This window comes from Chelonia mydas, chromosome 1 (genome assembly GCF_015237465.2).
Source record: "Chelonia mydas isolate rCheMyd1 chromosome 1, rCheMyd1.pri.v2, whole genome shotgun sequence".
NCBI lineage: Eukaryota > Metazoa > Chordata > Testudines > Cheloniidae > Chelonia > Chelonia mydas.
This window is the reverse complement of record NC_057849.1, coordinates 207796421-207812954: the sequence shown is the minus strand read 5'-3', so window position 1 is coordinate 207812954 and position 16534 is coordinate 207796421. Positions and strand designations below refer to the sequence as shown.

General features: G+C 44.8%; 1 protein-coding gene across 2 annotated transcripts in view; it reads left to right on the top strand.

Annotated features, from left to right (window-relative positions):
- The window catches only part of EPHA1 (EPH receptor A1), a 67113-nt gene that overhangs the window by 3471 nt on the left and 47108 nt on the right, over nt 1-16534 (top strand). For both annotated transcript variants that reach the window (XM_027828771.3, XM_043544189.1), the window contains exon 2: nt 8837-8904. In XM_027828771.3, coding sequence (XP_027684572.2) covers nt 8837-8904 — 68 coding nt within the window. The remainder of the gene's footprint in view (nt 1-8836; nt 8905-16534) is intronic.

Below are 16534 nucleotides of genomic sequence, written 5' to 3'. Positions count from 1 at the left end.
GATTTGAAAAGTATGAACATAGACTAGCTTCCTTATACAGCTGTTGTTTTTATGACAATGTCAATGCATTCATTTCGGTGATGTTGGCCAACCTAATAATTTCAAATTATGATTTGTAAGCAAAGTCTAATTGAACTCTCCCTGACAGGTAGTGATGAGCTGGGGGTTGGGGGGAAAGGCTTCAGGACCAGACTGTATTTACATTCACACCTAATCTTCCTAGATATACAGCAGACAGAGCTGTGTTGCCCAAGTGATTTTGGCTGGGGTTGGGTTACAAACCACTTGAATGCCGGGGGGGGGGGGATGAAATGTTGTTATTCTTATTGTATGAGTAAAGGGTAGTAGAACTGTACTTAACCTGTGCTGATTGGGGGCATCAAGAGAGAGGGTGGGGACAGGTGTTTTGCTTGATGGTCTGCCTGAGACACAAGTACTATTTGACCTGCCCCTCTCCAGTGTTTACAGACAGATCTGATTAGGCTCCATAGATATAGTCTTTTGTTTTGTTAAGTCAGCACTACAGCTGAAAGCATTGATAATCAGGTCTAAATGCTTAGACCTGCTGTGGGACAGTGTTACTGTGGAAGAGACAGCCCAGCCTGCATTAGCAGCAAGGTTCCCCCACTGAGAGCTCAGCTGAAATCACAAGAGACCAATTTGCAGGGTCACAGTGGCAGCAGAAGGTGACGGCACAGGGCCATTGGCAACAGAGTGATGGAGTGAACAGTAGCACAATGAACAACAGTGACCGGAGCCAACAGTGAGCAGCTGGAAGAACAAGCAAGGTGCCTTCTTGCCCCCCACCTGGGAGGTGAACTCTTGTGAAAGCACCTCTGAACTCTGAGTCTCCACTGACCAAGGACAACACCAGTGAGTGGGGTGTGGTGGAGGGAAAAGTGAGGGGCACGTTAAATAGACATTTGTTTATTGGACTATATTTTAGTGACTTTGCTCCAGAATGCTAGATTTGTGACTGGGAATGGAAACGTATATAAATATGTTTCCTAGCATGCCAAGATTTTTAAAGTGCATTATTTGCCAAGGTTGTTATCTCACATCGCTGCTATCTTGAGAGGTCATTATGTTGGGGAGTTTCTGTACTAAACATTCTTATTATTATAATTAATTTTTACATAAGAATGGCCATACTCAGTCAGACCAGTGGTCCATATAGCCCAGTATCCTGTCTTCTGACAGTGGTCAAGGCCAGGTGCTTCAGAGGGAATGAACAGAACAGGTAATCATCAAGTGATCCATCCCCTGTTGCCCATTCCCAGCTTCTGGCAAACAAGCTAGGGATGCTCAGAGCATGGTGTGGCATCCCTCCCCATCCTGGCTAATAGCCACTGATGGACCTAACCTTCATGAACATATCTGGTTCTTTTTTTAATCCTGTCTTCACAGCATCCCCTGGCAAAGAGTTCCATGGGTTGACTTTATGTTGTGTGAAGAAGTACTTCCTTTTGTTTTGTTTTTTTAAACCTGTTGCCTATTAATTTCATTGGGTGACTGCTAGTTCTTGTGTTATGTGAAGGATTAAATAACATTTCCTTATTCACTTTCTTCACACCAGTCAAGATTTTTAAGCCTCTATCATATCCCCCCTTAGTCATCTCTTTTCTAAGCTAAAAATTCCCAGTCATTTTAATCTCTCCTCCTTTTTCATACCCCTAATCATTTTAGTTGCCCATCTCTGTACCTTTTCTAATTCCAATATATCTTTTTTTGGGATGGGGTGACCAGATCTGCACACAGTATTCAAGATGTGGTGTACCATGGATGTATATAGAGGCAATATGATATTTTCTGTCTTATTATCTATCCCTTTCTTAATGATTCCCAACATTCTGTTTGCTTTTTTGACTGCCCCTGCACATTGAGTGGATATTTTCAGAGAACCATCCACAATGACTCCAACATCTCTTTCTTGAGTGTTAACAGCTAATTTAGACCCCCATCATTTTGTATGTATAGTTGAGATTATGTTTTCCAATGTGTATTGCTTTGCATTTATCAACATTGAATTTAATCTGCCATTTTGTTGCCCAGTCACCCAATTTGGTGAGATCCCTTTGTAGCTCTTCACAGTCTGCTTTGGACTTAACTATTTTGAATAGTTTTGTATCATCTGTAAATTTTGCCACCTCACTGTTTACCTCTTTTTGCAGATCATTTATGAATATGTTGAACAGTAATGGTCCCCATACTGACCCCTCAGGGATACCACTATTTATCTCTCTCCATTCTGAAAACTGAACATTTATTCCTACCCTTTGTTTCCCATCTTTTAACCAGTTACTGATCCATGAGAGGACCTTCCCTCTTACCCCATGATGGCTTACTTTTCAAAAGTCAATTTAAATTAAATATTTTTTAAAAAAGAAATGTATATTTGTTTTAGAAATCTAGAACTGTTATGTGTTTTGGTGTAATTTGCATTATCCTTATGTTAAATTTGCATTATCCTAACAAAACATTTAATTTATTCATATCTCTTTTATATGTTGCAGGTCAAAGTGAAAATGAAAAGGAAAAAAAACAATGCAACAATGTTTCCACCCAAAGGCCTCAAAAACCAACCAACGTGAAGAACACATCAAGAACCAAGAATACATCAACATGTCATCTGAAGGTTCAAGTGGTGTATCTACCTCTGACAAGCCCAAAGCACAAATACAGCTACCTACTGAAGAAACAGTGTCTCCAAAACCTAAAGGCAGTTCCCAGTCTTTGTCAGTCAAAGTGTTCCCATTTATTGAAGTTATAAAAGATGGCTACTGGTGCACCTCTTGCAAAAAAGCTTACGAAGAAGGAAAGCTTTCCAGTGTTACAACTGGTAAAAGTGGAGGAGCTTGGTTTGTTAGACCGATCAGCAAAGCCAATGCTGACAAACTATGTGAAAAGGCTGCAAAACACCATGCCTCTGGAGTGCATCAACATGCAGAAAGCCTTAAAAGTCCACTTTCAAAGCCAATTTTAGAAGTACTTAATGAGGCTGTTAAGAATGCTGAAGACACAACACAGTTCATGCGAACAAACATGGCTGTGGTATCATACTTTCTATTTAAGCAAGAGATACCACACACTGCAAACTGGAGGTCAATGTTAAGTGCATTGTCACTTGTTCATCCTGAAGTTGAACACTGGTTCCGAACAAGACCAGCAAATGCTCACTATCTTTCTGCAAGAAATTCAACTGACTGGCTAGAAGCATGTGGTGAAAGACTCAACAGTTGAAAAAGTGAAGAACTCTTTCACCACATTCAAAAAGTTTGCATACATGGCTGATGAATGCACTGATGCAAATGGGCATCAAGTATTAAGTCATTGTGTAAGTTATCTTAATGTTTCCTCAGTGGTAGGCCAGTAGATGAATTTCTAGATGTTCAAGTTATAGAAGACACATCCGCTGCATCTGTGGCAACCCACATCTTAGAAGTGTTAAATGCTTGTCAGTTGGACCCCAAACAGATGGCTGCCTGTGCCTTTGATGAAGCTGCAAACTTCTCTGGAAGACATGGTGGAGTACAAGCTTTGCTCAGAGAAAAGTATAACCCTAATCTCTCCTATACACACTGCAGAGGCCATCTACTCCAACTAGTGCTAGTTTGAGCTGCAGACTCTTCAAAAGACATTAAAGGAGCTATAAATTTAATGTTTTCATTATATTCTTTTTTCAGCAAGAGTCCAAAAAGACTGAATATCTTGGAAAATGTAGAAGATACACTGGGACTGAAGTTCAAATTAGCCCAACCTGGGAAAACCTGCTGGCTTTCTCATGAGCGATCCTTGGCTGTTGTCTTAAAATTACTCCAGCCATTATTACTGGCTTTGTAAAGTATCTACCGAGATGGGATGGATCTAATAGTGAGGCTGGTAGATTACTTTTGCTCCTACATTCAGAGAAAACTATTGCCATTCTCTCTCTTGTAAGTCTACTATTGAAACCACTTGGGTTATTAAACAATGCCATCCAGGCATCTGCTACAACAGTAGTAGATCTTTGTTCAGCAATAGAAGCTACATTTGGATCAATCAGAATGCTATCCATTGAAAAAGTACTGGAAGAAGCAAAGACTTCAGTCCAGAAGTTGATGAATGAAGGCATTTATATTGAATCCTTAAGTGAAGATGACAAGTAGTGTTTGTTAAGACAACTGAAAAAGTACACAGACTTGATTCTTAAAAATCTACAACAGCAACTTCTAGATTCTGCTCAACCTCTACGTAGCTTTTACAGATCCCTGTCCTATAAAACACTGACAGTTGAGTGGAGTGAGGCGCTACCAGCAATGGGGCTGCCATTTGCTCAGGACAGAATAGAGAATTTGAACACAGAGTGGAATATCATATGACGAATGAATGAAGATTTGACTTCAGATTCTTCTTTATCATCACTAGTGGCTCAACCCAATCTTTGTGTTATGTTTCCTGGGCTGAAAGAAGTAGGAATTCATCTCTTGCTACTCCCAGTCACAACAGCCACAGTTGAGCGTTCTTTTTCATCATTGAATAGAATTTTGTGTTCTGAAAGAAGTCGCCTTCTGCCTGATCATGTGAATGAACTAATGAACATATCACTTGAAGGAATGGAAGTACCGGACGCACGAGAAGCCACCAAGATGAACGCATTTCATTCAAGAAGTTCATTAACAGAGTTGTGCAAAATTATAACAAGAAACCAAGAAGGATGTAGATGTAGTGCTTCATAGAAGGCTTGAGTAGCCAACTTTAATTTGTGTGATTATTTTAAAACATGAGTTAAATCTAAATAAAATGGTCATGAAACATTTTTCAGTTTTTACTGTGGTGACATACAGCCTGCCTTCATCCTCACAGTCTCACCCCTCATCGGCCCTGACACCACCCCCCCTCCGTAAATTCAAACACCCCCCCCTAATTTCAATTCCTGGGGAAAACACGATGAAAAAGTTTTTTCTAATATCCAACCTAGACCTCCCCCACTGCAACTTGAGACCATTGCTCCTTGTTCTGACCTTGTTCTGTAGCTGGCAGGCAACACTGATCTAGTCAGGGGAAGCAAGAGAGAGATTCCAGCTATTTAAATGGCTCTTTATCACCCCCAGTTCTTTCCCAGCCCAGTTGGATATGGCCCTCAGAGCAAAGCTAGTGGAAGTTGACAGGGTCTTCAGGGTTTTTTCTATGTGCTGCAAAACTGTAATTCTCAGGCCAGGTTTACACTAGGAGTCCTTTTCTGGTATAGCTGACCTGGAATATTATACCGGCAAAGTGCTCTTAGTGAGGATGCAGCTAATACCAGCAAAACTACTCTTTGCTGGTATAGTTTATTCCTGGACACAACCCACACCCCAAGACAAACCAGTAGACTTAGCAGGATTTGGGTTTTATTTTTTGATCATTTCGATGGATAATAGCAATGTTTATTTTAAGCAGTTTTTCAATGCTTATCAATTTAAATTTTCACAGTAGTAGAAAATTAGGGGGGGGAGGTCAGACAATAATTATTTAATGACAGTAGATGTTGAGATTCAGAAAGTTAAAGCTTTATAATTGCTAAAACACAAATTGTCAACATCACATAGCAAAATATAAAAAGTAAATATTCTTAAATCAAACTCTAGTAAGTTCTCAAGCAGCATTTTTCTTACTTTGCCTAACTGCACATTTTAATTATCAATGGAAATATTTTTTATCAGTTTGTGTGAATTGTTACTAACACTGACCAATAAAAATCTAATCCTTCCAAGCCTAAAAACAAGCAATACATGGAAGAGTGCAGTTCTGCTGGTATAACTGTATCTACACTAGGGACTTTTGTCAGCACAGCTCTGTTGATCAGGGAACACTTCTCTTCATACCTTGGCCAACAGAGCCGGCAAAGCTTTATAGCAGTGGTTCTCAAACTTTTGCACTGGTGACCCCTTTCAGATAGGAAGCCTCTGAGTGTGACCCCCCCCTTTTAAATTAAAAACACTTTTTAATATATTTAACACCACTATAAATGCTGGAGGCAAAGCGGGGTTTGGGGTGGAGGCTGACAGCTCATGATCCCGCAGGTAATAACCTTGTGACCCCCTGAGGGGTCCCGACCCCCAGTTTGAGACCCCCTGCTTTATAGTGTAGGCCTGGCCTCAGGATTGCCAACTACAAAAGCATTCAAAAATCATGAGCCAAACCTCAAAAAATCATGAGACTGGCTTCTAGACAGGGCCGGCTCCAGGCACGAGTGAACCAAGCAGGTGCCTGGGGCGGCAAATGTAAAGGGGCGGCAGGATGTCGGGCTCTGGGGCAGCAATCCGCCCTCGGCGGCGGCAGGAATTCAGTGGCCACTCCGTCACAGCACGTTTCGCGCTCAACGGCAATTTGGTGGCGGGGACGCAATTCTTCTTTGTTCGCCGGCGGCAATTCGGTGGGCACACCGTCACTCTGCCTCCGTGTTCGGCGGGCAGGATTCCGCCTCCCCGTTCAGCAGCAAGTTATGGTGTTTTTGCCACTTGGGGCAGCAAAAACGCTGGAGCCAGCCCTACTTCTAGATCCCAAGACTTTAGGGTGCACACAGATCACATTTTCATTTTTTTCACAGCAACCATGAGAGCTGGAAACTAAACTGAAAGCAGGATTCTCACCTAATCACATGCTTTCCAGGAGTCAAGACACTAAGAAAAACACCAAACAGCTTGAGACTCATGAGAAAACCACGAGAAGTGGCAATACTGCATTCTGCAGCCCTTGCACACTTGCTGAGTTAGCTACTGCATGAAGCAGTTGAGGCAGTGCATTTGGAAGGGGAAGGGATGAAAGGTGGAGGTCATGGGATACAAAAGTCAAAGGAGAGAGATGAGTTGAACAGCGTGGGTATGAGGGATGGGAGATGGAAGGTTAGTGAGGGAGATATTGGGATATGGGGGAAGGTGAATGCTGAGATAAGGCTTGTAAATTTCTTTCTTATTCCCATCCCTGCACATGGAGGAGATCTTTGAGTTAAAGCACCTCCCCACAGAAATACAGAGGGAGAGGAGAGAGAAACTGGGTGGTTGTGGACAGTTGATACTAAAACATAGCTGATCGAAACCCTCCCACTGGATACTCAAATTAGGGCTGATGATGTCCTGTATCTGTCCTGGAAATTAATTAGTTTATGTTAGTACAGCCCTTTGCACCTTCAAAGAACGGATAAAGTTTTCACTGTTATAGTTTGCCATAAACAAAGAAAGCTCTATAATTTCAGTATGGAAAAGAAAACCAAAGTAAAGACTGCACAAGAGGGACACGGAGAGAGAATGGTGTTTGTCTCACTTTGCAACCAGCTACATCTGAGCTGAATGCAAAATGACAGCTTCCCCTGCAGACAGGAAGACTCGTAGAAACTTAAATACAAAACCAAAATAACATTTGGATGGCTCCATATGTAGGTTTCAGAGTGGTAGCCGTGTAAGTCTGTATCAGCAAAAACAACGAGGGGTCCTTGGGGCACTTTAGAGACTACCAAATGTATTTGGTCATAAGCTTTCATGGGCTAAAATCCACTTCATCAGATGCATGGAGTGGAAAATACAGTAGGCAGGTTATAAATACACAGCACATGAAAAGATGGGAGTTGCCTTACCAAGTGGGGGGTCAGTGCTAATGAGCCAATTCAATTAAGGTGGCCTACTGTTGAGAATAGGCCACTTCCACCTTAATTGAACTGACTCGTTAGCACTGTCCCCCCACTTGGTAAGGCAACTCCCATCTTTTCATGTGCTGTGTATTTATAACCTGCCTACTGTATTTTCCACTCCATGCATCTGATGAAGTGGATTTTAGCCCATGAAAGCTTATGACCAAATACATTTGGTAGTCTCTAAAGTGCCCCAAGGACCCCTCGTTGTTTTTGCTGATACAGACTTACACGGCTACCACTCTGAAACCTACATATGGAGCCATCCAAATGTTATTTTGGTTTTGTATTTAAGTTTCTATGTGCTGTGTATTTATACCTACCTACTGTATTTTCCACTCCATGCTTCTGATGAAGTGGGTTTTAGCCCATGAAAGCTTATGCTCAAATAAATTTGTTAGTCTCTAAGGTGCCACAAGGACTCCTCATTGTTTTTCCATACGTAGGGGAGATGATACATCCATGAACTAGCTGCTAAAGGCTCCTGGTTGCTGTGACTGATACAGTGGAGGTTACACTCTTCATGTGGTCTCTTTACACTGCACCTTCCCATGACCCTCCTTGCTCTCCCTTCCCCAGCCCTGGCTAGTTCCCTGAGGCAACACAAATTGACCTTTTCTGGTGGTAATTTGTTCAGTCACCTCAGCACTTATCTCTTTTCATCCCCCTGTCGGCTTTGCTACTCCTGTTCTGAAGGGAGATTCTTGGAGAGGATTCCATTACCATGCCAGTTTTGAGGCATTGAATTCCCATTTTAATTCATCCCAGTATCTCTTACCCATTTAGGAGGGGTGGGGGAGCACTGAGAGGGAGCCTGCTCTGTTGGGCTTCAGGAGGGGCTCCTCTTTGGTTTTTTGCTGCCTAGGTTTGTGGATTGGAAAGAATTTTGGATAGCTGCAGTGTTACTGCGATCTATTGCTATCCTCCCTCTAGCCATGCTGTTGCATGGGTGGAGGGAAAGATGCTCTTTTCCTGGCTGGAGAAGAAGGAATTGGGGAGAGATGATGTGGCTATGAATTGTGGGGCAGAGCTGCAGACATTGCTGAATGACCTGGATACAGTCACATTGAATAGAATGGGGAAAGTCAAAAGCAGTAGTGCTAAGAAGCAGTGACAAAATGGAAAGTCTCTCTATGCCTGTTCCAAAAACCGTGAGAGTTGGGTTTCTCATCCTTTCCTTTTGGCTTTCAGTGAATCTCCTGGACACAAGCACTGCACAGAGTGAACTGGGCTGGCTTCCGGATCCTCCAGAAACAGGAGTGAGTACTATGCTGGGGAAGGAAGGGGAGAGAAATGGAGAGAAATCAAGGATTAATCCCAAAAAGGGACTCTTAGTTTTAGCCTTAGTCCTGCCATGCAGCTCCCCCTAGTATTTCAGTCCTAGCCTCCCGACACAGCTCTGCCAATGCCCCTCAGTCCTGCCCTGCAGCCGCCCTGTTATTCCAGTCCTGGGCTCCCCTCACAGCTCTGCCAATGCCCCTAAGTCCTACCCTGCGGCCCCCCTGTTAGTCCAGTGCCATGGATCCCATTACTAAAGAAATATAATAATGTTGTTACTTTTTAGTGATTATTGGCAGTTGGTATTTAAATATGAAATCTTTCAAATGGATTCATATGTTGAATCTAAATACAGGAGGAGGAAGAATAAAACTGATGTCCTGTCTTGTCACCTGAGTTCCTCTGTCCCTTGTTGTAAGTAGAGTGTGCGCTTCCCACTCCCATTGAAATACCCATGACAGAACTACTTCCTAATGATTTTGAAGAATCTGGAACAATTTGAAAATAAGTGGGACTCTCTGTTCGCTCCCTCTCAGGGGTTATAAACTGAATATACTAGATTATTAATTGACTGTGAACAGTCAATTGAGAGACTGCCCCGTGGAGAAGCAGTATGTTCTAGTGCAGTGGACTCCAACCTTTTTACACCCAAGATCACCTTTTGAATCTAAGGGCAACCAAGGATCTACCCCTATGCCTTCCCTGAGGCCCCGCCCCTTCTTCAAAGCTCCGCCCCCTCACTCCATTCCCCACCACCCCCCGTTGCTCACTGTCCCCCACCCTCACTCACTTTCACCCAGCTGGGTTATGGGATTGGGGTGCAGGCTCTGGGTGGGGGCCGAGGGTTTTGCAGTGTGGGAGGGGACTCTGGGCTGAGCCTGGGGCATGGGTTGGGGTGCAGGAGGGGGTGAGGGGTGCAAACTCTAGGAGGGAGTTTGGGTGCAGGAGGGGGCTCCGGGCTGGGGCAGAGTGTTGGGGTGCAGGAGAGGGTACAGGGTGCTGGCTCTGGGAGGGGGGTCAGGGATGGGGCAGGGGGTTGGGGTGTAGGAGGGGTTTAGGGTGGAGAAGGGGGCTTGGGGTGCTGGCTCTGGGAGGGGGCTCAGGGTGAGTCTTGGGGATCTGGCTCCGGGAGAGGGCTCAGGGCTGGGCATTCGGGTGCAGCCTCCTGCTGGGCAGCACTTACCTCTGACAGCCTCTGGTTGGCAGTGGGCGCAGCGAGGCTAAGGCAGGCACCCTGTCTACCCTGGCCCCACACCAGTCCTGGAAGGGGTCAACACACATCTGCGGTCCCTGGGGGAAGGGGCAGAAGACACGTGGCTTCACGAGCTGCTCCTCTCTACAAGCAGCGCCCCCGCAGTTCTCCCGGCCAATGGGAGTTGCGGTGGTTCTGCCTGTAGGCAGGAGCAGTGCACAGAGGGAGACCCCTGGCCACAGGGCCGTGTTGGCCACTTCCAGGAGTTGCGTGGGGCCAGCGTAGACAGTCTGCCTTAGCAGCAGCTATGCGGCACCATTGGAGATCGCGATCAACTGGGAGATCATAGAATCATAAACTATCAGGGTTGGAAGGGACCTCAGGAGGTCATCTAGTCCAATCCCCTGCTTAACGCAGGACCAGTCCCCAACTAAATCATCCTGGCTAGGGCTTTGTCAAGCCTGACCTTAAAAACCTCTAAGGAAGGAGATTCCACCACCTGCCTAGGTAACCCATTCAAGTGCTTCACCACCCTCCTAGTGAAAAAGTTTTTCCTAATATCCAACCTAAACCTCCCCCACTGCAACTTGAGACCATTACTCCTTGTTCTGTCATCTGCTACCACTGAAAACAGTCTAGATCCATCCTCTTTGGAACCCCCTTTCAGGTAGTTGAAAGCAGCTATCAAATCCCCCCTCATTCTTCTCTTCTGCAGACTAAATAATCCCAGTTCCCTCAGCCTCTCCTCATAAGTCATGTGCTCCAGCCCCCTAATAATTTTTGCTGCCCTTCACTGAACTTTTCCAATTTTTCTACGTCCTCCTTGTAGTGTGGGGCCCAAAACTGGACACAGTACTCCAGATGAGGCCTCACCAATGCCGAATAGAGGGGAATGATCATGTCCCTCAATCTGCTGGCAATGCCCCTACTTATACAGCCCAAAATGCTGATAGCCTTCTTAGCAACAAGGGCACATTGTTGACTCATATTCAGCTTCTCGTCCACTGTAACCCCTAGGTCCTTTTCTGCAGAACTGCTGCCAAGCCTCTCGGTCCCTAGTCTGTAACAGTGCATGGGATTCTTCCATCCTAAGTGCAGGACTCTGCACTTGTCCTTGTTGAACCTCATCAGATTTCTTTTGGCCCAATCCTTTAATTTGTCTAGGGCCCTCTGAATCCTATCCCTACCTTCCAGTGTTTCTACCATTCCTCCCAGTTTAGTGTCATCTGCAAACTTGCTGAGGGTGCAATCTATGCCATCCTCCAGATCATTAATGAAGATATTGAAGAAAACCGGCCCCAGGACCGACCCTTGGGGCACTCCGCTTGATATCGGCTGCCAACTAGACATAGAGCCATTGATCAATACCCGTGAGCCTGACGATCTAGCCAGCTTTCTATCAACCTTATAGTCCATTCGTCCAGCCCAAAGTCCTTTAACTTGCTGGCAAGAATACTGTGGGAGACCGTATCAAAAGCTTTGCTAAAGTCCAGGAATAACATGTCACCTGCTTTTCTCCTCATCTACATAGCCAGTTATCTCATCATAGAAGGCAAATAGGTTAGTCAGGCATTACTTGCCCTTGGTGAATCCATGCTGACTGTTCCTGATCACTTTCTGCTCCTCTAAGTGCTTCAAAATGGATTCCTCGAGGACCTGCTCCATGATTTTTCCAGGGACTGAGGTGAGGCTGACTGGCCTGTAGTTCCCCGGATCCTCCTCCTTCCCTTTTTTAAAGCTGGGAACTACATTAGCCTTTTTCCAGTCATCCAGGACCTTCCTCGATCGCCATGAGTTTTCAAAGATAATGGCCAATGGCTCTGCAATCACATCCGCCAACTCCTTTAGCACTTTCGGATGCAGCGTATCCAGCCCCATGGACTTGTGCTCGTCCAGCTTTTCTAAATAGTCCCGAACCACTTTTCTCCACAGAGGGCTGGTCACCTCCTCCCCATGCTGTGCTGCCCAGTGCAGCAGTCTGGGAGCTGACCTTGTTCGTGAAGACAGAGGCAAAAAAAGCCTTGAGTACATTAGCTTTTTCCACATCTTCTGTCACTAGGTTGCCTCCCCCATTCAGTAGGGGGCCCATATTTTCCCTGACCACCTTCTTGTTGCTAACATACCTGTAGAAACCTTTCTTGTTACCCTTCACATCCCTTGCTAGCTGCAACTCCAAGTTTCATTTGGCCTTCCTGATTTCACTCCTGCATGCCCAAGCAATATTTTTGTACTCCTCCCTGGTCATTTGTCCAGTCTTCCACTTCTTGCAAGCTTCTTTTTTGTGTTTAAGATCAGCAAGGATTTCATTGTTAAGCCAAGCTGGCCGCCTGCCATATTTAGTATTCTTTCTACACATCGGGATGGTTTGTTCCTGAAACCTCCATAAGGATTCTTTAAAATACAGCCAGCTCTCCTGGACTCCTTTCCCCCTCATGTTTTTCTCCCAAAGTATCCTGCCCATCAGTTCCCTGAGGGGGTCAAAGTCTGCTTTTCTGAAGTCCAGCGTCCGTATTCTGCTGCTCTCCTTTCTTCCCTGTGTCAGGATCCTGAACCCGACCATCTCATGGTCACTGCCTCTCAGGTTCCCATCCACTTTTGCTTCCCCTACTAATTCTTCCTGGTTTGTGAGCAGCAGGTCAAGAAGAGCTCTGCCCCAGTTGGTTCCTCTAGGATCGACCAGTCAATCGTGATTGACTGGTTGGTGACCACTGGTCTAGTGGATAGAGCAGAGGTGGGCAAACTACGGCCCGCAGGCCACATCCGGCCCACAGAACCATCCTGCCAGGCCCTTGAGCTCCTGGCCGAGGAGTCTAGTCCCAGGCCCCTCCCCCGCTGTCCCTCCTCCCCTGCAGTTATGCCACCGTACAGGTAGTGCGGCTGGCTCCGTGCAGGCAGCAGGGCTGCGAGCTCCTGCAGCTCTGAGCTTCATGGTAAGGGGGCAGCAGCGATGGCGTGTGCGGCAGCAAAGGGGGTTGGGTAGGGGATCCCGGGGGGGCAGTCAGAGGACAGGGAGCAGGTGGCAGTTGGATGGGGCAGAGATTCTGAGGCGGGGCTGTCATGGGTCAGGGAACAGCGGGGGTTGGATAGGGCATGGGAGTCCTGGGGGGCCTGTCAGGAGGCAGGGGTGTGGATAGGGATCGGGGCGGTCAGGGGACAAGGAGCTGGGGGTGGGTGGTTGGATGGGTCAGAGGTTCTGAGGGGGGCAGTCAGTGGGTGGGAAGTGGGTGGGGGTGGGTAGGGCACTGGGACTAGGCTGTTTGGGGGGCACAGCCTTCCCTACCCCGCCCTCCATATAGTTTCGCACCCTGATGTGGCCCTTGGGCCAAAAAGTTTGCCCACCCCTGGGATAGAGCCTTACATTAGAATTCAGGAAACCTGGGTTCTAGTTCTGCCTGTGCTACTGACCTGCTGGGTGACCTTGGGCAAGTCACGTCTCTCTGTGCCTCAGTTTCCCTATCTGTAAAATGGGAATAAGGATACTGGCCTCATTTTTAAAGTGCTTTGAGATCTATTATTATTACAGATCATAATATGACTTTTCTAGTTGCCAGCACTACAAACTTTGACCTGGCATTTACACATCTCACTGAGTGCTTGGTTTTCTTCTGCTCTTATCTGTTATGTACAAACAAAGCAATTGTGTACGCTCCGTAAAATTACTTTTGTTTTAGATCAAGGGAACCCCAACCCCTCACCAAAATAAGAGAACAAAAATAAAGACTCTATGAAAAGACGACATGGTTTTTTGTCTTCTCCGTAATGTGTGGCATCTGAACTGCACACAAAATAGCAGATTTCTTCAGAAAGTTAAAGATGCACTATGTGTAAAATGAAGTGCTACATAGCCACATACCATTACCACAGGAAGGGTGTCACTAGTTGGCACCAAGATAATATCTTCATCTGCATAGGATAAGCCTGGATAGCCAACTTTGGCAATGTCTATCCAAAGAGCCTGTCTTTGTATTGTAGCTGCAGCAACTAAAATAATGCCCCTTCTCTATGTTTCTTGGGAGCTGGGAATGCAATTACAGGGCATGACAATTCCTATGCAATCCCCCGCCTCCACCCCTGCCCCCCCATCAGTGTGATCACAGTTATATCTGTATAAATGTGATTGTATCAGTATAACTTATTCCAGTTTAAGAAGCAGAATAAGCTAGCAAAACTGCATCCACCCTAAGACTTTTACCAGTATTACTATTTTGTTTTAAAAAAAAAATCACACCTCTAACCAAAATAGTTATGCCAGTAACACTTCTCAGTCTTTCCGCCTGCCTTGCTACCACCATGTGGCTTTGACTAATACAATATTCCCAGTTGGCTAATGGGGAGTATGGAATCCAAATGTTCCACTCCAGTAGATTGGTAGCAATATAAACCCCACTTTGGATTCTTGGACTCTGAAGAGGAGGTGTGCAGCCCCAACTGTTGAAAGAAAAGCCTAGGATCAGGCAGCAGGGAGTGAGGAGTGCCGGTTAAAGTGATTAGGTAAGGGGATTTGGGAGATGAAGTGGGGTAGAGAGAACAAACTCTGTCTGTTAGTGGCAAAGTTATTTTTGAGTAGGTTTTGCCACAAGTCAGAATATTTGGTGGAAGGGGGGTGTGAGGGAGAGGGGGGGAGTTTCCCAATGTCCCAGCTGCTTGCATCAAGAGATTGCATGAATATCTCACCTTCCATTTTAAAAAAGTTTCTAGCCCTTGCGGTTGCAGAGAAATGCTTGAGAATGTGACCCACTTGTACCCCAAAGGCTCAGAAATCACAGGCAAAGAGAAGAGCCCATGTATTTTGAAATCTCATGATTCTTGAACAGATGGGGTTGGCAATACTAGGTTCATCTGTACATATTGGGCAGCAAATATTCTTAGACCACTGAGAAATCCAGGTTGCCAGATGGGTTTTATGGAGACTTTTACAGAACAGTCAACAAACACAAACTGTCTTTTTAGCCTGCCTGCTTACAAAATGGCCTGTACAGTATAGCAGAGAGTGATAGTGACTTAACTGCAATGTGCATTGAAAAGACTTCCATGGTTGTACTGGTGTTACTAATAAAGGCCTAGTGAAATAGGAGAGGTGAGAGACTATTTTGAAAGGGCATTGAGCTGAGACTTGCTGAGAGAGGGTATTCTATGGTTACTGCTCCATGACTGTTTGATTACTTTTCATTTATGGAACTCCCTGATCTCTGACCTGTATTGGTTTTCTACCAACAAGATTGCAGGGATTTGCTTGATCATTTCTCAGTAACTGTAATGTGAATAGATGAAAAGTTGCCACAAGCACAAAAACAATGGGCAAAGGCATCCTTTAAAAATTGGAAGTTAAATCCTACTGAGGAAAATAGAATGGTGCATAAACTTTGGCAAGTCAAGTGTAAAAGTTTAATTCGGCAGGCCAAAAAATAATCTGAAGAGCAACTAGCCAAAGACTCAAACTAACAGCATAATTTTTTTTTAAGTATATCAGAAGCAAGAAGCCTGCCAATCAATCAGTGGGGCCACTGGATGATCAAGGTGCTAAAGAAACACTCAAGGAAATCAAGGCTGTTGCGAAGAAGCTAGATGAATTCTTTGCATCAGTCTTCAAGGTTGAGAATGTGAGGGAGATTCCCATACTTGAGCCATTCTTGTTAGGTATCAAATCTGAGGAACTGTCCCAGACTGAGGTGTTAATAGAGAAGGTTTTGGAACAAATTGATAAATTAAAGAGTAATAAGTCACCCAGGATCAGATGGTATTCACCCAATAGTTCTGAAAGAACTCAAATGTGAAATTGCAGAACCTCTAACTGTAATATCTAACCTATCATTTAAATCAGCTTCTGTATCACTTGACTGGAGGATAGCTAATATGACACCAAATTTTAAAAAGGCTCCAGAGGCAATTCTGGTAATTATAGGCCAGTAAGCCTAACTCCAGTACCAGGCGAATTGGTTATAACTATTGTAAAGAACAGAATTATCAGACACATAGATTAACATAATTTGTTGGCGAAGAGTCAACATAGCTTTTGTAAAAGGAAATCATGTCTCACCAATCTATTAGAATTCTTTGAGGGGATAAACAAACATGTGGACAAGGGTGATCCAGTGGATGTAATATATTTGGACTTTCAGAAAGCCTTTGAAAGGTCCCTCATCAAAGGCTCTTAAGCAAATTAAGCAGTCATGGGATAACATGGAAGGTCCTCTCATGGATCAGTAACTGATTAAAAGACAGAAAACAAAGGGTAGGAATAAATGGTCGATATTCAGAATGGAGAGAGGTAAATAGCGGTTTGTGTACTGGGGCCGGTACTGTTCAACATACTCATAAATGATCTGAAAAAAGGGATAAACAATGAGATGGCAAAATTTTCAGATGATACAAAATTACTTAGGATAGTTAAGTTTAAAACAGAGTTAAAAAGGGATCTC